Consider the following 25,216-nt stretch of genomic DNA (forward strand, 5'->3'; position numbering starts at 1 on the left):
CGGTGTCTTGTAAATAAGACCCTCTTTCACCCAATGCTTAGCGTGAAAGGGGTGGGCAGTGGGTGTTGCGGTGGGTGTTTACCCTACAACACCCATTGATTTTGATGCTGCCTCCTATTTTCAAGGGCAGCATAAATGGGAGGCAGCGCCAAAATTAAGACAAGGGAAAACCTGGTCTTAACTTGGGGAAACAAGGAGAAATGCTTCATTTCTCCTCATTTTTGCAAAACGCCTTGGATTGTTCATCAACAATCTTTAAAACAAAAATGCAATTTTTCTAACTTCCAGCACACACAGAAGTGACAAAACGACATTTCAAGATTGTTTATGTGCAGGAAGGGGGACCTTCCTGTACATAAACAATCTTCCCCTGCTAAGTGTAGGGCCAGTGCATGGGAAACACAGGGCTGCACCATATTCTTGTAAATATGGTGCAGCCCTGCGTTTCTGAAGTGGCGGAGTGTGTTGTTAAGCCAAGGAGGCTAACGGCACTCTCCGCCACTTCTGTTGTATTTTATATTGAAAGAATTTGCAAGAAAACAAAAAAAGTTGATGGAAAGGTTGGTGCTGCATCTCCGTGACTAACTTTTCAAGGGTTGGTTTTATTTCACAGTACGAGGCTCCTGCTCCTGCCAGGGCCAGACTGGAAACCCAAAGCAGCCTTGGCAAATGGTTTCAGACCAGTCCCCATACGGTGCACATCATGTGCAGTGAGTGAGCCTGACCACTACAAAGGGGACTTTGTGAGGCTCTCCCCCCAAGAAAATTAGGAAACAATGGTGCAGTCTACAGCACATTTATCATTATATTTTGAATTGTATTAGCTTTTAAAGACTATTAAATGAAGACCTGACTATGCAGAAGAATATGACAATCTTTCTGGGGTTTCTTGATTCCTCCACTATCACCCTCCAACAGTGTTTCTCATCTCACCATAGCCCCTCTGTCACATGTATTTCATTTTTTATAGAAGCTCTCATACTATTGTAGGATGTCATAGCACTTAACATCACACACATATAGAGACAGGGAATCATACATATAAATCAGTGTATAGAAAATGTTACTTAAGGCAAAGGAGACTACAAGGTGAAGCATTCACATGTCATTCATACTGGTAGGCATTTTTAAAGAGTGCTTGGTCTGGAGAAGCACAAACTCAGGATTCAGAACATAACGCAGTGGTTAGCATTGACTTTAACAATAACAATGTATTTCCACCCAAATAAACCTTTTTAGCAGCATCAGGATAATGAAAGACTTGGAAAAAACATAAGTCACCAACTTGTACCTGGCAGTTTGCAAGCAGCTGTTTGATGATAGTTTATAGTTCACTGTGCTAGATTACGATTGTCACTTATGAACTGCACTGTAACACAAGAATCTCTCTGACAAAAGCAGTAACCCACTGACCTATGCATATAAAATACTGTTTTATAAAATGCATGGTACACTGTTCTTTGCAGTAGGCATATTAACCCTCTGTGCTACATTAGATAAGTCAAAGCGCTGCCCCTGGACAAAACTCTCATGTCTCTCCAGCAGGGACATTAATCACTGATGTTATCTTGACACTTTTATTGTTCTTTGAAAACTGCTAATTAAACAAGATACTTTGCAGTGCTTTTAAACCTGCTGTCTGCGGACCCCCTGGGAATGTGTCAGGGACCCCTGGGGGTCCGCGGACCACAGTTTGGGAAACACTGCTCTAGAGTGCACTCGTCAATTCAGTGCGCCTTTATAGAGAAAGGGGGCGTGGCCTCCCGGCAGTGGGCGTGGCCTGGTTAGCGAGGCTGATGGCGGCTATGTCTTTTTCCCACCCGCGGCAGCGTGATCAAGAGCTGCGCAAGGATGTTTCAACAGGTATGCAGGGGGGGAAGTGCCCAGGGAGCAGCGTGACACAAATAAAAACAGTGGTGACAGATTTCAATATTATAAAAACTCAGCTAAATCTCCCGGCTTCCGCCTCAGGAGTCTATTCTCTAGAGTGCACTCGTCAATTCAGTGCGCCTTTATAAAGAAAGGGGGGCGTGGCCTCCCGGCAGTGGGCGTGGCCTGGTTAGCAAGGCTGATGGCGGCTATGTCTTTTTCCCACCCGCGGCAGCGTGATCAAGAGCTGCGCGAGGATGTTTCAACAGGTATGCAGGGGGGGAAGTGCCCAGGGAGCAGCGTGACACAAATAAAAACAGTGGTGACAGATTTCAATATTATAAAAACTCAGCTAAATCTCCCGGCTTCCGCCTCAGGAGTCTATTCTTTCAGCAGACGTTCCACTACATCATTCAGAAATAAACCGAAAAGGACCGGTGCCATGAGACAGTCTTGGCTGATGCACTGATCAATCATCACACTCACTTGGAGACCCACAGCCTACCCAGGACATAATTATTGATATGTAAACCCATATTAGCACACAGAAGGCCATTGTTAATTCCCAACATAAACCTAGATAAGCATAGATTCCCTCGATTGGTAAAGTCGAAGAGCGACTTAAGGTCCCGAAAAGTACAGGATGCTGTTCCGAACTACTCTGTACTTGTACACAATAAGATATAGATGAATAGCTTGAGCCACCATGCTGATCTGGGGCTGGAAGCTGGCCTGCGTATCTGTCAATATCATATTGTTGTCCAACCAGCCCTGTAATCTGTTTCATTGTCGTTTGCTCAGGATCTCCCCATCTCCATCCAGAAGGGAAATTGGGCAGTATTTTTTAGGATTATATCTTCCCTGTTTTTTGGGTATAGGTACCTGCCCTCTGCAGTAACAGCACTAAACACCTGGGACGAATCCTGGACCATACTAAGGGATCTACACAGTACAAATCGGAAGGAATTAAATCGGGGCCTGGTGCTTAGAACTTTTTCATACTACGTATAGCTATTTCCACCTCTAAAATGAATATCGCTGTTTTTTACCTAACACACTCGTGCTGTTCGCTAGAGGTATGCGAAGACCAGATCGTGAGCTGCTGTATAACTGCTTGAAAAGCCCTACCAATTCTTTGAAACCAATATGGCAATCTAACCAAGGCGTAAACCTGTTTCCAACATCTTAGATAATTGTGCCGAATTTCCTTTTCTGTCAGTTTCCTCTATTATCACTAACCACAACTTTTGTCTAATATTAAATTTGTTACTTTTCATCAAGTTTTTATACATTCTTCTAAGCTGCTGACATACCTTTACATCTAGTGCAGAGAGGTACTAAGTAAATATTGCATTTTAATCTTTTTTTTGTGTTTTTTTTTTTTTACAGCAGAATCAAACCAACTATTATTTTGCCATTTTATCGTTCATGGTTTCAGCTTCCTAGTTGGGTGTGATCACATGTGCGTTGTAGCCTCGATAGGAAACAATCAATAATTCCAGATTTCGTATTACTTATTTCTTCTGCTACCATTTCTATTACTGAGGAGGTCTGCTTCATGTCAATATTTGTCAATGTTCCTGCAGACTGCCTTTCTCTCATTTGACACCACCAATTTGCAGTGGTACTGCAGGGAGCCCTCCCCCGCTTCCACTGGCCCATCTCCACTACCTTTCAGAAGTTGACTATGATAGGGTCATTTACACTCTATGCCCTTGGTGAAACTTTTAAATAACCTTTATCCAGCTTTTAATGTTAATAAAACAATAGTGAATCAGCAATGCTTTAAAGCCCTGGCTGAAAGTCTGAAACTGGTCCTAGGAAGCTTGTTTCCAGTCCAGGCAGGACAGGGAGGACCTGGCCTGCCAGTTTGGGCTGGACTGTTCCCACTGGGAGCAGGGTCAAGACTGATTTGCATATGGCTTGGTCCAAAGTGGAATGGCATGGGGAGCAAAATAAACGATGGATTTGGGCCCAGATTTCTGTACTGGGGTGAATGTATGACATTGTTCTGCATTCTGTCCATCAATTGTTCTTTTTGCATGTGCCACCCCAAGTGGGGCGGAATGCCCAGAGGTGGGTCCCGTGCTCTCCATGCCACTGGAGTCGAGCTATTCTGGTTGATGAGGGCTGAAAGCCCAAAACCGGTCTAAGATGCTTGTTTCCAGTCCAGGGAGGACCTGGCCTGGCCTGGCAGTTCGGGCCAGGCCATCAATTGTTCTTTTTGCATTTCTCTCATTTGACAGCACCAATTCGCAGTGGTACTGCGGGGAGCCCTGCCCCACTTCCACTGGTCCATCCCCACTACCTTTCAGAAGTTGACTATGATTGGGTAATTTACACTCTATGCCCTTGGTGAAACTTCCAAATAACGTTAGCTTTTAATGTTATTAAAACAATTGTGAATCAGCAATGATTTAATACCCTGGTTGAAAGTATTACCAGCTGGCCAATGTGACCGAGTGCTGCTATTTAGAAACTGTGGAACTTTTAACATAAATAAAAAAGCTTTTCCCTTCTTTGCAGACGGTTTCCCCTGCATACATGCTTTTGGGGTGCTATTACCGCTATCTTCCTTAAGGACCTCATTATTGGCTATTTCATGAGTAGGCAAAGTATTAAAATTGCTGCAGGTGAATAATAGATGACTGTCATTAAATCCCCTACTGGCGTTAAAACTTTTAACATAAGCTTCCAAACCTTCCCAGGTAGGCTAAACCTCCAAATTCCAAAGAGGGGATTAAACATAAAAAATGGCTTTGCTACCAAAATCACTCCCAATGTTCGATAATCTTATGTGAAAAATATTTGAATGACAACACCCCACAATGATTTGATGCAGTTTATAATTTAAATTGCAAGAATCATAAATTGAGTGCCCGCTCGCTATCAGTCTGGTTCGTGAAATTTCATAAAAGTTTGTGAGTCTACCTTTGCGCCCATGTTTCGTGTAGCAGCAAATTTCATACTGTCACATACCAATACCTATCATCTAATTTGCAATTAAGGCTTCCAATATTCAATGATAACATGGACAGTGAATCATCATGTCCCCCGTCAGAGGAAGCGTCTCTAACCTAGATGGGCATGCCCTAACTCACATTATCGTCAGCCACTGGTTAAATTGGGAGCATGAAAGAAGTAATAAAGGTAAAACACAAACACTGAAGGGAACTATCTTGTGTGTTGATGTGCACTTTGTAAAGAAGAAAAATGCAGTCACTCAAAGTGAAGTTAGCAAGTAACTGAAGTAGATCACTGCTCCATGCTGTATGATGTGGTGGGCGGAAGCAAAACAGATGAAGAGCTTTTTGAAAGCCCTTTACGTAACTATATTATACATACAATTTTACGCCAGACCTAAAAAGGTGGGGGGCAAACCGATAATTAAGAAAGTGCAAGGTATCCCCCGTGCAATAGATCACTGTGTGCTTGGTAGATCTGTACCAGCGTTCAGGGTTCCCTACTGTAGATCGGTTTAGTACTACTCCCAGAAAAAATATTGATTTCTTGTGCTCCCTGACACTTCAACAGCGATTCTCTTAGTAATACTGGGATGTTAGCATTTAATGTTCCCATTGATCCCTAGAGTTCTCAATCTGGTTTGCATGTTTAAGGCTCATGTTCTGTTGAATGTATTGAACTCTGCCAGGAGGCATTGGTTTCTTCATCTGCTGCAGCACAGTTGTGTTCCTGGTATACAGTTTCCATAAAGGGACCTTCTTTACTAGCTAGGAGTAAGGGTAGTTCCAATCGGGACACTTTTTTAAGTTAAGAACTTGCAACTTGAAATGTTAGTACCTGCCTCCTGTGATCTTCAGGAGGAGAACCAGTACATTGCTGCCTTTGTCATCCTTACCTCTTGTTATATTGTTCTAAAACTTCTTATGCTAAGGGTGTAAGCTTTTTTGCCTACGGTTGCTACTGACTGTTGTCTCAGCCGGGATATTCTGCTTTCTTCTTTTCATCCATTGCCTCACCCCTTGGAGAAAGATGAGCGCCTATATAGGCTTGATAAAAGATAACAATTTGACTTTGTCATATAGAATTGATTAAAATAAATTGATAGGCTATGGTGGATCTCATTGATTGTCCGAAAATGCCATGAGCTGGTGGGTAAGAAGCCTTCTGATTGTTTTTGTGCGCAGGTAGCTAGACTTGTTGCTTCTACTTTGAGGTGCTACACAAAGGCTTCTGTTAATAAGGGTGCCTGAGCAATTGGTTTGTGAGGCTGTTACTTGGTCAATAGTGTATTATTTGGTCAAATGCTGCTCACGTCTGAAGAGAAACACGTTATCTCATTTTCATAGAGAGGTCTTAAGTCTTTTTTGTATAAGGATGAGCTCACCTTTCCACCACCTGGATGGTTGCTTTGGGAGTTGTAATCCTAAAAAATCTGAGGAAGCAGCTATCCTTTGAATGATTTACAATTTTTGCAGTTTTATATAGCGCGAACTTGACCTGAAGGTATCAGAGCTGTTAGTTGCATTACAGAGGGACACATTCATTTTTTTAGGCACAGGGAGAATAAGCGATTTGCCCAGAATCACAGGATATTTAAGCCTCCTGCCAGATTCGAACCTGGTTCTCCAGCTTCGAAGTGGCCTGCTCTGGCCGTTGAGCCACATCCTCTCCTTACTTCTGAAGGATAGTTAAACTCCCATAGATTACTTACTGCCCTCCCAGTTCCCCTCCAAAGAATACTTATTTATATTATTTGTTTCTTGTAACAGTTGTTTGCAATTTTTTTTATTTAGGTTCCATCTACTGTGTTTGCATTTGTCATTAGCCCAGAAGTTAGAGTGGAGCTGAGGTTGCTTGCGCAAAGGTTGCTGCATTCATCTGCTATAATGTCACAGTCCTTGCAGATTTGACAGTGACGTAGAGTAGAGTCACTTGGTGTTGGTTGGTGCCCATACAGTTGAAAACTTCCAGTCCCGGTGTCTGGAGGTGGTCCTGGTGAGGAATCTCTGGGTGCTGAACAATCTGTTGTATCACCGAAGTAACTCATTCTTCACTCTAATCTTTGGACCTACATTGTCGGTCTCATTTTAAGCAGACCATCCATTGGCAGCACTAAACCTCAGAATCTTAAAGGTTCGATTGAAGTCCATTGCAAATTGTCTACTTTGTGGTTTATATTAAACTGTGAACAATTGATATTTTCATATTGAGTTTCACAATCCAGCGGGATTTTAAAAAAGTTATGTCTTCAGAGAGTTCACATACATATTTTAACTCATTGCTGATTTTTATTCTAGCCACTAGAACTAATATGTGAAAAGGCTATTGGTACCTGTAATAGACCCTTGGGTGCAGGCGAGGCCTTAAGACGAGTAATGGAGTGTTTGGCGTTTGGAATTCTACTTGCTGGTAAGGGCTTTGAAACACCACATTTGTCATTAAACGTAAGCAACATCAAGTCTTTTAACATTCACAGTTTTGTTGAAATGGTTTTGTTTGAATTCAAGAGAATGTCAAAATATCTCATTGCTCCTGGCCCCCTGATCTTTTGGTTAAAGACATGGCTAAATGAAGATTTGCCACTTAACCACAGGATCATATCCGAATGGGTTGAATATGGCCCCCCTGATCTTTTGGTTAAAGACATGGCTAAATGAAGATCTGCCACTTAACCACAGGATCATATCCGATGTCTTATCCCTGGACCACTTTAAAAAGATCCCGTGGCTGGCCTATTTGCTGAAGGCGTTTACTGAATTGGGACGACCAGAGCTCTTCACCTCCCCTCAAGACATTAAGGCACAAGACGTTGACTTGGTAAAAAACAATTTTATGGCAAGGGCAAGAGCGTCCCGTGAAGAGAAGGAATTAATGAAACCGTCAGTGAGGTGCCATTACTTACTCATTAATTCTCTCTCCTTGGCACCTTACCTTGGGTGTGTTACAATCCCGTTTCATAGGTTCCTTTTAACCAAACTGAGGTTTAATTTGTTACATTTTTATTTAGGTATTTTTAATAAATGGGAAAAACCGGAACTAGCATTACCATGCAGCTGTGATGATTCGTCAGTTCAAGATACTATGCATTTTGTCATGTTTTGACGATTTTATGCAGAGCCAAGGAAAAAATATCTGGTACCACTCCTGAAGGCGAGTGGTTTCACACAAGTGAGGCCGGCTCTGCTTTTTTTACAATCCCTGCCCAACATTCACGTTACTTTCTGCATAGCTAATTTCTTGGTAGCGGCTGCAAGGATAAAAAAGTACTCTAGTTAGTTCCATTTTCTCTTTTATCTTTTTGTATGCCTAGATTCATTGCAGCGAAGAGGGCTTTTTAGTGTCATATGTCAATATATACGAAATGTTTTAAATTTGTGTATGAATTGTTTTTAAATACTTCGTATGACTTGTAAATGAGTCGAATAAAGATATCTTGACTGACTGACTGACTGACATTGCTCCTGTGTGGAGCATGTCGCTAACCAGTGGTGTAAATTGGGAAGTGGAAAGTGGTATCTGAAAATCAGGAAATTTGCTAAAGTCATCCTAAGCAGCACATGACTTATGTGAGAAGGGAACCTTGCAAAGTGCGGCATTCAATTGCAAGTACTATAATGCACCACTTTCTGAGGAATAATTCTAACCGCAGATACCTCACCTTGTGTATCCTCCTTGGCACCAGACTGGATTGAGAATCCTTCTTTTGTTCCTACATGCTAGATTATATCATCATCGGGATTCTGTCAGGACTCCATTCACCTCTGCATGTGTCGACACAGAGTGGCTTACAGGTACCATGCTAATCCGCTGATGTCATTCTACATTCATAGATCTAAACCGTTTTTTGCTAATGTTTTCTCCAGAATTCTCCAACAGCCTACGGGGGGCTAGTGACTAAGTGTTTACAAGTGACAAAACATAAATGCATGAAAACAAAAAAACTTTTTCAGAATATCCAATATAGAGCACTATAGTCACAAGGGGATTTCAATTGTTCCTTTTGTCAGTTGTACTTTGTGCAAACTGGTATATAACATAGAACGTCGACGTTTCGACCCTGGGGGGGGATGTGCTGATTAAGCGCATCTAAGGCGGGTCTTCATCAGGACTTGAAGGTCGTTGGACAGCCTTATGATAAGGTGTGCGGTTCGTCTAGTCTTCTAATGTAGGTGTTGCATGTCAGCCGACATGCACCTGGGGTACTCACTGGTTCTTAGTAACTCATGATGATAAAGGTGCACCAGCCGGTGCAACTTGTGCGGGGATCTGCACCTCGGCAAAGGCTCTAGAGCGCAGAGGTCGACTTCTTCCTCCTTTGCTTCGATTCGCGTGACGGTTAGGCCCTACCGGTAAAACGGTTGATTACACACTGATACATGGATGTGCCGGGTGATCTGACCTTCCTAACACAACACCCTACTCCGGAGTCTTGTTGTTCAGGGCTCCAAGACAAAAGTTGATCCAAAAGGTTTCCCCTCTTCTCCCCTGGGTATGGAGTCAAAGAGTTGATCCAATGGGTAGGGGTGTTTTTATCTTTAGTGAGTATAGTTTTCTGTTCTCTGAATGCGCTTTACCTCATGGGCTGTTAAACTCACTCTCTCTAGGACATGGCCAGTGAGCTTTTGCCTGCCACTACTGAGGAGTTTTATAACTTCTCCACATACACAAAACAGGATGGCAACGCTGCCACAAAAAATGTTCAGAGATTTTACCTGAACAGATTGAGTGGTCGCATTATAGGTACCATTGTGTTGGTATGTCTGCATTCCTGGATGACCTCTGGCAAGTGCAGAAGCTCTCTTCTTCCACCATAGCCAAACATATTTAATCTTCCCTCCAACGACCTGTCGAGGCCAGTTGTGGGCAGGATTCAATATTGTTTCCCCTGCTGGTATTCCATTGCTTCAAGCCAGTGGGTCTTTTACAGTGTTCAGTTTGGTTATGCCCTTACCTTTTCAAAAATTCTTCCACACTTTCAGCTAAACTTTCCATGCCAATATTTTCGCTCAAAGTGCATATTTTGCTAGCTATAGAAAAAACTTGTCATTGAGGTGAAGAGCTACTCCGTGTCTTACTGGCGGTATTTTCTTGTGCCCAAGAAGGACTGAGTACTGAGCCAAATTATAGACCTCTGACTCCTGAACTACTTTCTAAGTCATGATGTTGATGCTTTCCCAGGTCATGTTGGTCATGTATCCTGAGGATTGGATGGTGCCCCTTGGACTTACAGGAAGCATGCCTCCATGTGTTGGTTGAACACTGAACAGGACGTACCTGCGCTTTGTTCAGAGTTCTTCACCTCAGCATTTTTTTCCAGTATTTTAGGTAATCCGAAAAGTCACGTTGGTGGTTGAAGCCCATTTCCACAGGCTTGGGATTCAAATATTCCCTTACCTGGATGACTGGCTGTTGAAGAGGAGCTAAACTCAGGTAGTCTCATACCACCTTCAAATAATGGTTTCACTAATGGCCATCCTCATAGTCTCCATTAACTGGCCAAAATTCAGTTTTCAACCTGTGCAAGGCATTTCTTTTTTAGAGGCCATTCTGGTCACAGTAGTGTTAAGAACCTGTCCTGCCCTTGCAGTGAATCTAGGACAATTAGGTGATGAACGTAGTATTTTGGGCAGAAGTGCTTTGAGGCTCTTGGCTTTGTGCATCCAATTGGTGTTGCATTCCCATTGACATATGCACGCCCTCCAGTGGACCCATGTTTCCACTGGGGATTCAGAGAACATCTACATTTCAGACAAAGTGTCACATCCAGTGACGGATGTTGGATGCCAACCCGGCGTGCAGTAGGCTGTTCTGCTTATCGTATCCGGAACTCGGAAATAAAAAAAAAACTGCCTGTTCGCCTGTTTTGTGGACCTCAAGCAAGCCTTCGACAGCGTGCCCCGTGAAATTCTTTGGGAAAAACTCACCAGCTGGGGCATCCCTATAATAAATCTGTTAAAGGCCATCAGAGAATTATATTCGTGTACATGGAGCCGGGTAAAGGTAGGAGATGGTCGTTGGGTAACTAAGAAAATAAACACCCAAAATGCCCTGAAAAAGGGGTGCGTGCTAGCTCCTACCCTTTTTAACCTGTACATATCTGATCTTGAAGATGCCCTTTTGGAAATTAATAGTCACCCTCCATCGATTGGTAATGAGGAAATTAGGTGCCTTCAATACGCTGATGATTTAGTACTTCTAAGTCAAACGTAAATCGGTCTCCAAAGAGGAATGAATGCCATAGTCAAATATTTAACAGTACAAGGGCTAGAACTGAATTTAACAAAAACAAAGGTCGTACGGCTAGTTGATGCCAAAAACAAGAAATTCACATGGTATATAGAGCGGAAGAAAGTAGAAATAGCTGCTTCATACAAATATCTCGGATTTATGGTAGAACGAAATTTACCCTACAAATCACAGCTCATTTCAATGAAGTCAAAATCTCAAAATCTGATCCATGGCTTCAATGTATTAAAAAATAAATTAAGCGGTCCATCACATGGCAATTTATTAACAGTAATGCAGGCATAGTTAATACCAACAGTAACCTATGGCACTGAAATAATGAAAGGATGTGAAATTACGGTTTTAAACGAAATTCAAACAAAAGTATATAAAAAAGTCTTCCATATCCAGCAAAGCGCATCGCCTGCTCAGGTGCGGCTAGAGTTTGGCTTATTAAACCAGGAATTTCGCAGCAAAGGAGCTTTTATAAAACTGTGCTGGAGGTTGCGTGCCTCTGCTAGTGGAACTATAGATCATCTATGCTGGAAAGAAATAGAAAGTCAAAAAGGAAAGAAAACGCAAGGTTCCTGGGGTAGTTACCTAAACCAGGTGATAACGGACCTCTCCGCTTTAGATATTTGGAATCTTAGCATAGGAAAAAAGGAATTCAACAAACTAACATCACAATAAAATGTTTGTCTCATTCAAAGGACGAGAACACCCTACTACAGAGACGGCATGCCTGGACAGTCATGAACTCATATGGGAAAAAGAAGCCCCAGGAATATTTATCAGCATATTTCTCACGTACTCTAAAACATCAATTTATGAGGTTGCGGCTGGGCATGTGGGAAACAAAAGACTTAATCCCAGCATGGAAGGATAAAAGGGAAAATCGAGACTGCAGACTATGCGGTTATAAAGACGAATCCATTCAACACATTTTTTGTGTATGCCCTGTCTTACTAAAAGAACGGAAAGCACTTTTAAAATCTCTACTGAACAATTTGACTATACGCTCATGCAGAGAAGCGGTAATAACCTGGCTAAGCGGAACCTCAATCCCACTAGCATTTAGAGAGGTGAAATTTTTAAACGTGTATTTAAAGGAAATCGGTTGAAATTACAAAGAGTAAAAAAAGATTCTCTAAAAATGACATTTTAAACATTAGATGCATAAAAGTAACTTATTGATTATTTTTGTATGAGTAAGCAAGATATTCTATGTGTATATATGTAGTAGTATTATTTAAAATCTGTTATTTGGTGTAATGGTTTTTGTTTTTAAAAAGACCGATCACCCAAAATAAAAATCTTGAAAATCTTGTATCCGGAACTCACATTTCTAGTGGGTGCGCTATCGCTAGGCTGGGGTGGTCACCTTGACAATGCAGAAATAAGGCATGTCTGGTCGCCACAGAGCAGCTAAATCATAACATTCTGGAGCTGCAGTCAATTGTTATGGTCTTGATGGCCACCAGGGAAGGGTGGTCCAAGTGCTATTGACAACATGACTGCCATGTGATACTGCAAAAAAACAGTGATCTTGGATGGAGGCTCTGGTGTTGGCTGGCTCTTCATTTTATTTCTATGACTGTCAGTGACTTGATGGGCTCCCTGAAGGTCAGGGTAGACAAGCTGATGAGGGACCATTCTGCCAACCATTTGTGGTGTCTGCATCTAGTGGTGGTATGGCAGATATTCATCCCATGATGCATTCCTTTGGTAGATCTGTTTGCTACTTCTAAAAATCTGCACTGTTCTGTACCCTTTTATTTTCCTCCTCAAAGGTTCACTCTGAGATGCATTCAGTCCTCTGTGAGACTATACACGTTCCCAACTCTGCCGTTGATCCTGTTGAAAGTCACAGGACCAAGCACAGCCCTGTATGTACAGGTTTGGGACTCCGAGGCTCTGACTCAGAGCATTTTCTCTCTACTTAGGCTGCCACTTTAGGAGAATCTGCTGTCTCAGCCTCCATACAAATAGATTGAGTAAGAAGCACTTGTAGGGTTCGATCTTCCAATGGAAGTGTTGGATGTAGTCTTGGCTGCTCCCTGTCTTTCCTCTGGATCTGTGTGTTCAGGTGAAGTTTGTAATCCCTTATGAGGAGCATCGTTTGCCCATTTACAGGTGAGGCTGTCTGATCGGCTGTTGGTTTTATTGTCTTTAGGCTAGCAAAGCCTGGTGCATATGGTTCCTTCTGCTCCTTTTATTATGCCGGTGTGGGAATTTAGCTTGGTTTTGACCTTCCTGATGTGTGCTTTCTTCAAGCCTCTCTACAGCTATACTGTGTTTCATGACCCTTAAAACTGATTTTTTAGTGCAGTGGCTTTGCGTCTGTGTGCTTCCGGCTTTGTCAGTTTATCCTCTGTATTAACACTTTTGCTTTGGGACTCCTGCATATTTTCTTCTGAAACCGGTGTCATAGGGCCCGATGTAGGTAAATGGCATTTACTGATTCGTAAATACCGAATTTTACCGATTAGGTATTTACAAATCGGTAAATGCTATGTAGGTATTTTTTCCGATTTTATTACCGAATCTGTAACATTCAGTAATTACCGAATCGGTATTTACCGATTCGGTAATTGCTATTGATTCCTATGGGCCTCACCAATGTCAATTACCAAATCGGTAAATACCGATTCGGTAAAATTACCGAATTTACAAGGGGGACAGGGTGTCACTTTGACACCCTGTTGCACCCCTGATTCAGGCTTGTGTGCCATGTGACACACACGTGCCACATGGCTCAGGTGTACATGCACAGATGTGCATGTACACAGGAATTCGTTATTTACCATCAAATAGTATTTGATGGTAAATAACGAATTTCTTAGGCACTGTTTTCAGTGCCACCTACATTTCAAATTACCGATTCGGTAAATTTACAGAATCGGTAAATACCAATTCTGTAAATTTACAGAATCGTTAATTTTTAGGCCCCCTACATCTGAAAATCCAAATACCGGTTGGACACGGCCGAAATCGGCCGTTACCGACCGGCATTTGCCGTCCTACATCTGGCCCATAGTTACTTAGGCAGTCAATCATGTTTCCAGCCGTCTTTTCCCCTCTGCATCCATGCAAGGAGGAAGGATTGCTTCAGCTGGATCTAAACAAGCTGTTAGCATTTATATTATACGTACAACTAAGGTGTACCATATGGATGATCAATTCAGTGTGAAAGAAAGAAAAGCGGCCCAGAAGCAATCCTTTTCCAAATGGATTGTCCTCTGCATCAAAATGTTTTCTGCCATTGCTAAAGAAGGACCTCCTCAAGAGCCTTAGGGCTCATTCCACCTAATCAAAGGCAGGGACTGCTGATTTAGAAGGGGTTCTGGTTTTAGAAATCTGCCAGGCACTGTGTGGGCATATGTCCATACTTTCACCAACCACTACTGTATCAATTGTCAGGTCTGCAGAAGGGTACAAAAGGGGGCTAAAGAACGGTGATTGATTAAACCCAGATCTTTTGACTGGGTGTAAGTGTGTGATTGGTTCAGATGCTCCGTCCATCACCACCCCCTTTTTGTACAGGTCTGAAGAGGGCCATTTTTCCTGCTGCTCATTTCTGAAGGACCTGGTATATAGTCCATTCTTCAGAACCACTTCCTTGGAAGGGGGTATAGCTTTGATATTGGTTAACACTGTGTTTAAAAGTATTAATCAGGAGAATGTTACTTCCTTTCAGTAACTGCCTTTCTGTTCTCTAACTTCACCAGCGGCTCTCCCCGCCCATTTTGGTTTAGGGTGGACGTTAAGGACTTTATGCAATTACAATGCATCTCAAAAGGTCAAAGAATATGATATCTCTTTTAAACAATGAGACTATTATGTTAAAGTTTGAAGGGTTGTCACATTATCCAGCTCGAGTGTTGCTTCCTGCTTGACAGTGTAGTCTTAACATTGTTCTAGCTTCTATAATGTATACAGCTTTAGAACTCATGCTTTGTGTGCTTGTCCAATATTTGAAGAGTGATTTAGTAGCAAAGGTATTCTTCTGCTAGTATACTTGCTGTATAAAATTGCAGTCATGATGGCAGAAAAGTCTACTGAGTTCTTTTGATGGTGATCTTTGTGGTGGACTAGGATGGACTTTTGGACAGACTATGTGGTCTTTGGTGATCCTCTAAAAGTTGTGCCCAGGTAGTCCATATAGGACTCTTGGCCAAATTTATGTTTTGGTGGACGGGGTTTACTGCCAGGATGACAAAAAGTAATTTAGTTTGTCACCCTGATAGTCCCCCACCTGCCAAATTTAGAAAAATCCACCGGCCCAGCCGGAAATTTCTCGTATTGGCAGGAACCACTGTCACAGTGGTTCCTGTCAGTGCACTGTCCTGTCCGTGCTTTGTAAGTTTGATTGATGGCTCCACCAACATGATGAAGATGTACGTCAAACGCACAACTTTTTATTTTCAAAAGGAAAATCCCAAAGCCGGATTTTCTTTTTATGGGGAAAAAACCAATGCCTCGCCATAGCAGACTTCTCCCATAGCAAAAGTGGCGTTGAGCTCTTTTTAACACCCTTTACTGACAGGTTTTTCCTAATGGTGATGGACATTGAAAATCGGCTGCATGTCCACCCATCTAAATTAGATATTGGGTGAGCGGACGTACAGCCTTACTGTGTTAGGCTGTTGGATAATATTGACCATGGTTGAGACAGAGTAGTCTCCGCCATCGTCAAACTGTGGTCCACCCGAATCAAAATCTAGCGGGCGGCTCTTAATGTTGGCATGGAGGGAACTCTTTTGCGGCAGAGTAACCTCTCTACTAACATTTAATCAGGCCCAATGTCCTGAAGGTCTAGAAAAAGGCATCTAGAGTGTACTATCCAAATGCTGCAGAGCAATAATAATTCTGCAGAAGAAAACAGCTAAATTTGGAGAAAGCTTTTGAAGTTCTGTGGCGATATAGCAGTTCCTAACAAGAAAGATGCAGACTGCCTGTTGACCGCTGTAACCTTCCAGCAATTTTCTGGGACACCAATCCAAATTCACAGAGCTCTTCTCGAATACAACTCTGTCATTGTCTTCTGGGGAAGGTCATGTTTCTGGAAACCCAAAAAGAAGAGAATTGATGTAGGAAGGGCATCACCAGCATGTTGCAATCTGTCACTGAGTATTTACCTTCCAATGGCACCGCTTATTAGCTGTATGTTTTGCCTTCAGGACACTTTTTTAGGTCGAGCGTGAGCCAGCGTGCAAGTGCTGCTTTGCGAAGAGCTATGGTAGTTCAGTACGGAGAGAAGCACCGCCCTTATTTTTTATTGGCTTCTGTGTCTGTCCTTTGTAAATGCTGTCTTCTGATTCATTATGAGGCTTGTTAGTCTCTCCTGAGTATGGCCAGGCTGTCATTTGTAACCTTCCAATGCTACTGATCCCTTTACTTCGGTTCTCACCCAGTACTGTTATTTTTGGTGCTGTAAGCACTATTTTCTTTATTGAGTTTGTCCTACTTCGGGCAGAGCAGCGTGCTTTATTTATATTCACTGCGCCGTGCACGCTTTCACTTTCGAAGCTGCCGGGACAATTTCGACCGCTTGTTTTTATTGCTGGTCTCTGGCACCACTATACCTCATTCCACTCTGTGCCACTGCACCATTCTAATCTATGTCACTGCATTCTACAATACTTCATTGTACGTCACAGAATTCAATATCTCTGCACTCAATGCCACTATACTCTGGAACACTCTGTGCCAGTGCACTCTACACCAGTCCACTCTGCGCCACTCCAGCGTGACTCCACACTGTTCCACTCCAATACCCAACACTCTACTCCACTCTTCGCCATTCCACTCTACGCCACCCCATTCCACTCTCCTCTACGCCACTAACTGTTAGCCATGCTGAACATCAGCAATGTTGGTGTACAACATGGCTAAAACACATGGACAAAGTTAATAGCTCTTTCATAGGCGAGACCCATTGGCTTTGCCAATGCTAGTTCTTTCTTCCTGGCTGGACTATGCCATCAGCCTCTATTTAGGTCTACCAAAGTATTTAATCAGGCGCCTTCAGATGGTCCAGAATGCGGCTGCGAGACTGATTAGGCGGGTCCCTTTCCGAAATCATGTCTCTCCGCATTTAAAAGAACTCCACTGGTAACCCGTTGCTAAAAGGATCGAATTTAAGGCACTGACTTTAGTTTTCCGAGCCACCCATGGCAACTGCCCCACCTACCTGAAACTAAGACTACGTGGTTACAAGCAGACAAGGTCACTAAGGTCTAACTCAAAAAGCCTGCTCTGCATACCCCGTTTTAACAAGGCCCGCCTAGTAGGTAGATCCTTCACAGTTGGAGCAGCAAAATTGTGTAACTCCCTGCCAGACGACTTACGCAACATAGAGACAGAGCCTCTTTTTAGGAAAAAAGTTAAGACCTGGCTCTTTAGAACAGAATAATGGGCTTGTGGCTTGCTTACCGGTTTCCCATCTGCATACTTTCGATCGCCTAGCGCCGGGACACCTCTGCTTCAGGTAGCTGTCGCGCGTTATAAGTGTCTGTATTATTATTTTCTGCACTTTCTGGTATAAAATTTAAAAGATGATCTAAAGTACTTGCATTTCTTTCTAAAAATACGCAGATTTGTATTTACCCTAGTATTGAAACTTTCAGAGATTCACATGCTTGAATCATTCCCTGTTGTCAAGATGAGTCCCCAGTACTATATAATAGCAATGCAATGTTAAAGAAAGAGCTAGAAGGACCTAGGCTCTTCAATTTGGCAACCTATCATTGACGAGTATCATACCGTCGACGAGAACCTCTGACAACGAACTTTTATGCGGCTGCATCATCGACGACATCAGTTATAATCACCACGTTGCCCACTTCCTCTTCCTCCTTGATGATGGCCTCTTCTTTGACAGCGCCTTCGACGTCCATACCCTTGCCGATGACAGCAATACCGACTACTACACAACCAGTAGATAAGAGTTTAAACACATCATCAACTACCTCGTCAATGACAGAAAAAATTGGAAAACATCCAAAAAGCAAGTTTTTGACCCAAGATCACACCTCTCTAAGCCAGGTGTCGCCCCTGATACAAGCTCATCTCTTGGATGAAGAAGAATCGGACAATGACGGGCAATTTAGGGTCGCACACAGTCCCTCCGAGTTACATGTGAAATGCCAAGTAGAAGAGGAGGAATATGAACAGCGTTATTATTCTTATCACAGGCTCAAGCTACTCCTATCTCCTCACCATTCAGACTAGGAGAATGATTATCCTAGTTTATCCAACACTAGCAAGAAACAATATCAGACAAATGGGTCCTAGACCTTGTTTAAGGTTCCATAGAGAAAGGCCTAGATTGTCCGCAAGGAACGGGCTTCTGTTCTCAGTTTTTCCTCATACTCAAAACAGAGTACTGGCTATCCATCATAGACCTCCGGAAACCATCCTTTAATGAGGTCACCCACTCCGACACCACATGACCACACTGAATTTACAGGATTCATACTTCTACATTCCCACCCAAGTAAAGTTTTCCCATTTGACCTCAAGTCAGCTTCCGGCATTTTTACCTACTGCCTAGCCCTTGGAGAAGCTTGTACAGGAGGGGCAGTATTCCTCCACCTCAACAACTGGTTGATAAAAGCACCAATGGCATTTCAAGCGCCCAAAGCCACAGAGGCTTGGCCTAAAGTTGTTTCACAAATTAGGTCTCCTTGTGAATTATCAAAGATCTTCAACTCCTCCATCCAAGAAGATAACTGTTCTTGAGCTGCAACACTAGATACTGTCCAAGACAAAGACTTTCTATCCCAAGATAATCAACAAAGCCTCTAGGAACTTGGGGCCAGAAGTGTCAACATTGCATTATGCGATTCTATAATAGCGAATTTTACTGATTCGCTATTATAGAATCGCAAAATGCAATGTATGTAGGTTTCGCAAAAGAAATAGCGCTTTCTACATATTCCTTAATAGCAAATTGCGATTCGCTATTAAGGAATGCCTTCCCATTCATAGAAATGAATGGGAAGGCATTCGCAATTTGTGATTACCAAATTGGTAATCGCAAATAACGAATGCAATTTCAAGGCAAACCGGCTCTAAATCTCATTGCAACAAACGAAACCGCACATGCCAGTTCTATGCAGGTTGGTATCGACATCCAGGATCGTGAAGGAATGGAATGCCTTTTGACAGATGGTCTGGGATGTATGCCAAACTTTTCCTCCGATAACCCCAAAGGTTGTCAGCAAGAGGAAAGCGAAGCAGTGTCATCTCATCCTGATAGCCCCCAGGTTGCCCACGCAGCATTGGTTCATGGAGCTTCTCCTACTATCGGAATACAACCAAATTCACCTATCAACATACTGCAAAAGTTTGACGATGAACTACGGTCAGGTTCTTCATCCTGACCCGACCTCTCCTCTTTTATGTGCACAGCTCCTTAAGTCCAAGAATTCAAAGATGTCAATATTCCTCAGGGCTGCAGGTCTATTCTCTCCCAAGTCAAGGCGGAAGCCACAATATAGACATGTAAACCGTAGTGGAAACATTTCTGCCTATGGCACAAGAAATCAAACCTACATCATCTACTAGCACAATTTAGCATATAACTACCCTATCTCCTCTCGCAAGGTCGGTCATGGTGGGTACATGCGTCTGTTACGGTACGGCTTGCAGAAATATCAAGATATAATAAATAGAAATACCAGCATTTGTAAAGCGCACGTCTATCTCTGGAGAGGTGTCCCGGCGCTAGGGACCGTCGGGAAGATTACGTGCGCTATTGCTCAGAGTCACAAGGTGCTGGGCTAACCTGGCACCGGGGATCGAACCGTGAGCCTCCGTGTTCCGGAGACAGCCGCTCTGGCTACTGCACCACACCTCTTCCCTTATATATGCTCATCACATTTTCTCTCTTTGGTGCTCTAGCAGAATCCTCCCGTAAGAGCTCCTTCCACGGACTGGTACCCGAACATAGTTCTGTCTCATCTCATGAAGAAAAATTCAAACCCATTTACAGAGTACACTTCATTTCTCACATGGAAGGTTGCCTTGTTATTAGTGCTCACTCTCACCAAAAGGGTAGAGGAGATATAGGCTTTCTCAACTCAAGGACCTTCTTGCACCGCACAGGCAATCTAGAACCAATACGAAGGTTTATTCCCAAGCTTCTTTCAGATGTTGCCTCAATAAACCTATGTTTCCGACTTTTTTCCAGAATCCAACATCACCAGCTGAGAGGTCTATTCATACACTAGGGAGCAAAATATATCTAAAATTCTACTTGCATTGCACTAACTGACCAACTGTTGGACTCAGATGGACACACTCGTAAGGATGCTCTAGTCACAATGGCAACCATCTCTTGATGAATTTCAGATGCAATCCAGGCTGGCAAGCCCGTCACAGTGAAAACCAGGGCACACTCAACTAGGTCAATTTCCACCTCAACTTCTTTGTTCGCGGAAGTGCCTCTGGAAAAGATATATCGTGCTGTAACTTGGATAAGTGTGCATATAATTCATCCAGCCTTATTACCTGGATTCGGCACAATGCAGTGATGCTGCAGTTGAACAGGTTTTACTACCTACCTATTTAAATAATGGAGCCTCTTTTGGTTCCATGTGTTTGCTTATGTATTTATGCAAATGTTAATGTATGATATATATATATATATATATATATATATATATATATATATATGTGTGTGACAGACTGTTTGTGGAGTTTGCCAAATAAAGAGTTGTGACAGACTGTTTGTGGAGTTTTCCAAATAAAGAAAGTTATTGACAATTCCTGAGTGCGGCGTCTTAACCTTGGGAAAAAAAGATTTTGGGCCTGTGGTTGGTCCCTCGCACGCACCTGCTGCAGAGCGCTCCAGCGCTAACCGCCATTGCTTCGTCATATATATATATATATATATATTTGATTAAATTGCATATGAATGTTATGTATATATTTTCTACCCACCATCCGCTACTTGCGCTAATACTATAAGATAGATAAATACAGTAACTGCTTGCTCTTTTCATTCAAGCACGTGAAACTATGAAAGATCCAGTACTGGAGAAGAAAATAAGTTACTTACCTGTAACTGCAGTTCTCCAGTATTGGTATCTTTCATAGATTCACATGTGACCCACCTTCCTCCTCGGAGAGGCTCCCCTTGTAGCACGGGATTCTTTATTCCCACTTGTGCTTGAAAATCTGAGGAAAGACAGATGGGCTATTAAACTGACCTTTTCATTACCATTATAGGCTATGAGAGTGATACATACTGCTTTTTTACGGGACCATGGGACTCCCACTTAGACGATTCAAGCATGTGAAAGATACTAATATTGGAGAACTGCAGTTACAGGTAAATAACTTATTTTCCTACCTGTAATTGTCGTTCTCCTAGTACTCTAGTATTGAAATCTTCCATTGATTCACATGTTACCCACCCTCCTCCTGCCCTCAGAGGCTCACATTTCCCTCCTTTGAATGTTTCTCCTGAACTTGTTCTATAGAAAATCTGTGGCACTGTAGCCTCTCTCTGGAATGAGCTAGAGGGCAAAACAGCCTGATTGGCTGAAGTCTACATTTGGGCTCTTGTTTTTTAAAGTAGATTATGATAGGTTGAAAAATTTAAAGGCATTGGGTCTTCATGCTCTTCTTTGCTTTTGTATGGTACCGGGAACTCCCATCTCCACGACAGGGAATGTTTCAAGCAAGTGAATCGTTGAAAGATTCCAATACTGGAGAAATACAGTTACAGGTATCTCATTTTCTTCCATTTATGTAGAAAATTGTATTATTTGTTGTTTGCTATATTCAAATTATTATTATACATTTTTGAATGGCGTTAACTTGACCCATTTGTTTCTTGTTTCTGTACAATTCTTTTTGAAAATGTAAAATTAAAATTGAAGAAATGTGTGTCTTTGTAGGTGGGCCAGGTCTACATGATCCTTGCCAGAAGGAATCAACAGATGCATTGATGCATATTACAACGCAACAGAGAGAGCAAATTACCCACAGCGCACAGGTATATCTTGGTGAAATGCAAGGAATGTGCCTGTAATTCAGTTGATTCTTCACTAATGTTCACCTTTTTTCATTCAGAATATTTCAATCCTTGTTTTGAAAAGTAAGTTATTGAAGAAGGTGCCACAATCATTTACGTTCGAATTGCCCAATGAGCTACATTTTGATGGCGACTTATTATTCTAGTTAACTTTTGGGTACAAATGAAACTCTTTTTATGATTTGCATTTGCGTCTCAATCTCCAGTGGAGCTAAATTACCAACACAAGCCAGCAAATTCCCTCACTCTTGTTCTGTGTGCACCTTGCAGGTCTCACTAGTTCCACTGAGTGCAGTTAATTTGGGATATATTAATCCCATAAATCCAGAAAAGGACCTCACACCATACACCAAGATTAAATAAACACATGTTTTTGTTCTGCTGTTTTAATATCCTTTGTGAAAATAGAAAAGAAAGCAAAAATGCCGTAAAATTGCTGGATTGAAGAGTGTGACTGCTCCTTTAAGTACTTCAGCTCAGTACAATCAGGATAATTAAACAACCAGTTTTCCTTAAGAGTCCTTCCCACACACCTTACTTACAAAGAAGGACCCTTCTTGGAAGGACCCTTCTTGACTCAGTCTCGATGCCTCTTATCATAGTGTTGCAAAGCTCTGCACCTTTGTTACTCCCGCTGCACTTCCATGGTACTGCTGGTATTGACACCAATAGCTATCTTTGTGTCTTCATTTTCACATCTGGTGAACACTTTGAGGATTTTCTGCTGCCATCTTGTGCTTTAAAGCACTTTGAATCACGGTGCTGAGAGCACAACTTAACGTTCTTCGGCATTGAAAGTGTTTTTTAGTGTTGAGGCAATAAGTCGTTGAGCACAGAGTGCTTAATGCCCTTGGAGTCTGGCTCTGTCAGGGCAAAGCAGTGCTTTTTGGTAGGCTACATACTAGCTTTATATAGGTTAGAAAAATGCTTTACCTCAAGAGACGCAGAAGCTGAAAACTTTGACAATTTATTTTGTTTTATTTTTTCTTATTGAAAAAAGTTACATCCATGTCTTACTGATGATAATCTTTGGATCTCCTGGTGTGTGATTGGAATTTATAATATTTGTATTTTTTGGTATAGGATAAGTAGCTCTTTGTAAAATGGAATTGATATGTAAACAGTGCATAACTCACTTAATCCTTTGATATGACTTTTAATGTGTGTTTTGCATAGAATTGGGTTGTCATTAGGATAGGCATTTTTCATATACTTTCTTTCTTGGCAACTGTGGACTTTTTATGTATACCGAATGCATTATTGATCCTCTGTTTTTGTGTACTGCACACCTATATTTTCATGAACTGATGTATTCATTCAACTAACACTATCTTTTAGGGAGGTGATTACATTAGTGATGAGTTATCTACCACTTATCTTCTGTTTCTACAACAGGATGTTTTTAATGTTTTTACTTTATTAAATCATATTGTGAGTGCGTACAAAAGGCAAGATGTTGTTGGGATAATGTTTCGAGTGTGTTTTTATTGAACTGTCTACATAGAAAACTGTATTTATAAGTATGGAACCTTGTCTTCAGGTCTTTGGATAGTTTGGTTTTGGGCACTCCTCCCCAAGACTACTGTGATCTTCACCCCTTATTGAAAGAAAGAAAAAATGGACTATAATGATTGTATTCTTCTTCTATTATTGTAATCAGTTGGTGCTACTAGTAGTGTTTCCCTCAACAGGAAACATAATGTACCAGGCCCTGTTAACCACCAGATGTTTGCTTTCTTTTACCTGTGAACCCACTTTGGTTGTGCAGTACTTTGTAACCCATGCCATCACTTTCTATTATGTTCTAAAAAAAAGGCTTTTAACACCAAGATTTCTGATGGATATTTCTACCTGCAGATTCCTAGCCTTTTGAAAATTTCAGGCAGCATGCTGGGTCCAGAAAGGTTTCCGAAGCTCTTTCACCCCAGTAGGTGGCACTGACTTTGTGTCAACATTGTGTGCAACGTTATCAGTACATCACCAGAGTTTTAATGTACTCACCCTTGCATGTCAGTGTCCGTTCACTTTTTTCCAATTCTTTTTTGTGGATCTGCACCTTGCTCTTTGACAGTTGTGTCAGGAGTTCTTCAGCAATTTGTCTCATAGTTGTGGTGCTATCTTGTATCCACCTCCAAACGTTCAGGCTTCAAACTCTGCAGTGACTGGGAGGTTCAGATGTCTATAACTGCCCCTCATGATGTCTGCTTATGGTGTCTAGGATCAAACCACATCTCCAGATCCTGGGAATCTTGTCAGAGCATGCATCCTAAACCTATAATGGAGCGGAAAACAAAGCACTTCATGACCAGGGCCATACACGACTGTTAGAGGTCACCCCGGTCCCGAGCTTCGATGCTGTGGGAGAAAAGACGTAAGCCCTAAACAAAGAGAAGACACAACTACAAACATAGGATAAGTAAGTGGCCACTGATACTCTAACCCAACAGATATGTTATCTGAGCCTGAATTGGTAATTTCCCCATGCCCTGACCGGTTGCTGGCTGCTGAAAACAAGCTGCTGCTGTTGCCTCCTCCACTTCAGGAACCACCCTACTCTGAGTTCTCTCCAGGTTTGGATCCTGCATTTGTCTTGAAAACCATGATTGAGGTGTTTGGGAGAGCGAAGGTCCCACCTGGAGCATTTATGGACCCCATAGTACTTTTTAGCTGCTCCCTATGGCCTTTCCCTAATGTGACTTCGCTCTGTGATGTTAGCTCCTATCATGCCTCAGGTCCCTTTGGTACCCACACCTTCAGGCACGGTACCACCAACGGCCCAACTGGCCCCATCACCTTCTCCTGTGTCCCTGCCATCTCTCCCTCGGCGCCAATTGCGAAGTCGGGGGACAAAGTGTTTGCAGAATGAGAATGAAATGTAGGAAAAATCAGGAAATGACCAATTAAAATCAGACGTCAGTTTGAAAATGAAAATGTTGATTTTTATGTCAAATTACAAAGGGGATTTTAACTTAAATCACTGATTTGTACTGCAAAACACAAGTCCTGGATACCACCACTGCCACTAACATAAAAGATTAGATTATTTGTGGTGGACGACTACCTAACTCAAGGAAAAAAATCACGGTTTTTGTCAGGGTGAATCCTCAAAGT

General features: G+C 42.2%; 1 protein-coding gene across 6 annotated transcripts in view; it reads left to right on the forward strand.

Annotated features, from left to right (window-relative positions):
- Positions 1-25,216, forward strand: part of STRBP (spermatid perinuclear RNA binding protein) — a 617,908-nt gene that overhangs the window by 292,171 nt on the left and 300,521 nt on the right. For all 6 annotated transcript variants that reach the window (XM_078641959.1, XM_078641961.1, XM_078641960.1 and 3 more), the window contains 2 exons: positions 7,131-7,242; positions 21,969-22,066. In XM_078641959.1, the coding sequence (XP_078498085.1) occupies positions 7,131-7,242; positions 21,969-22,066 (210 nt within the window). The remainder of the gene's footprint in view (positions 1-7,130; positions 7,243-21,968; positions 22,067-25,216) is intronic.

The sequence above is a fragment of the Lissotriton helveticus genome, chromosome 5_1 (genome assembly GCF_964261635.1).
Source record: "Lissotriton helveticus chromosome 5_1, aLisHel1.1, whole genome shotgun sequence".
Taxonomy (NCBI): domain Eukaryota; kingdom Metazoa; phylum Chordata; class Amphibia; order Caudata; family Salamandridae; genus Lissotriton; species Lissotriton helveticus.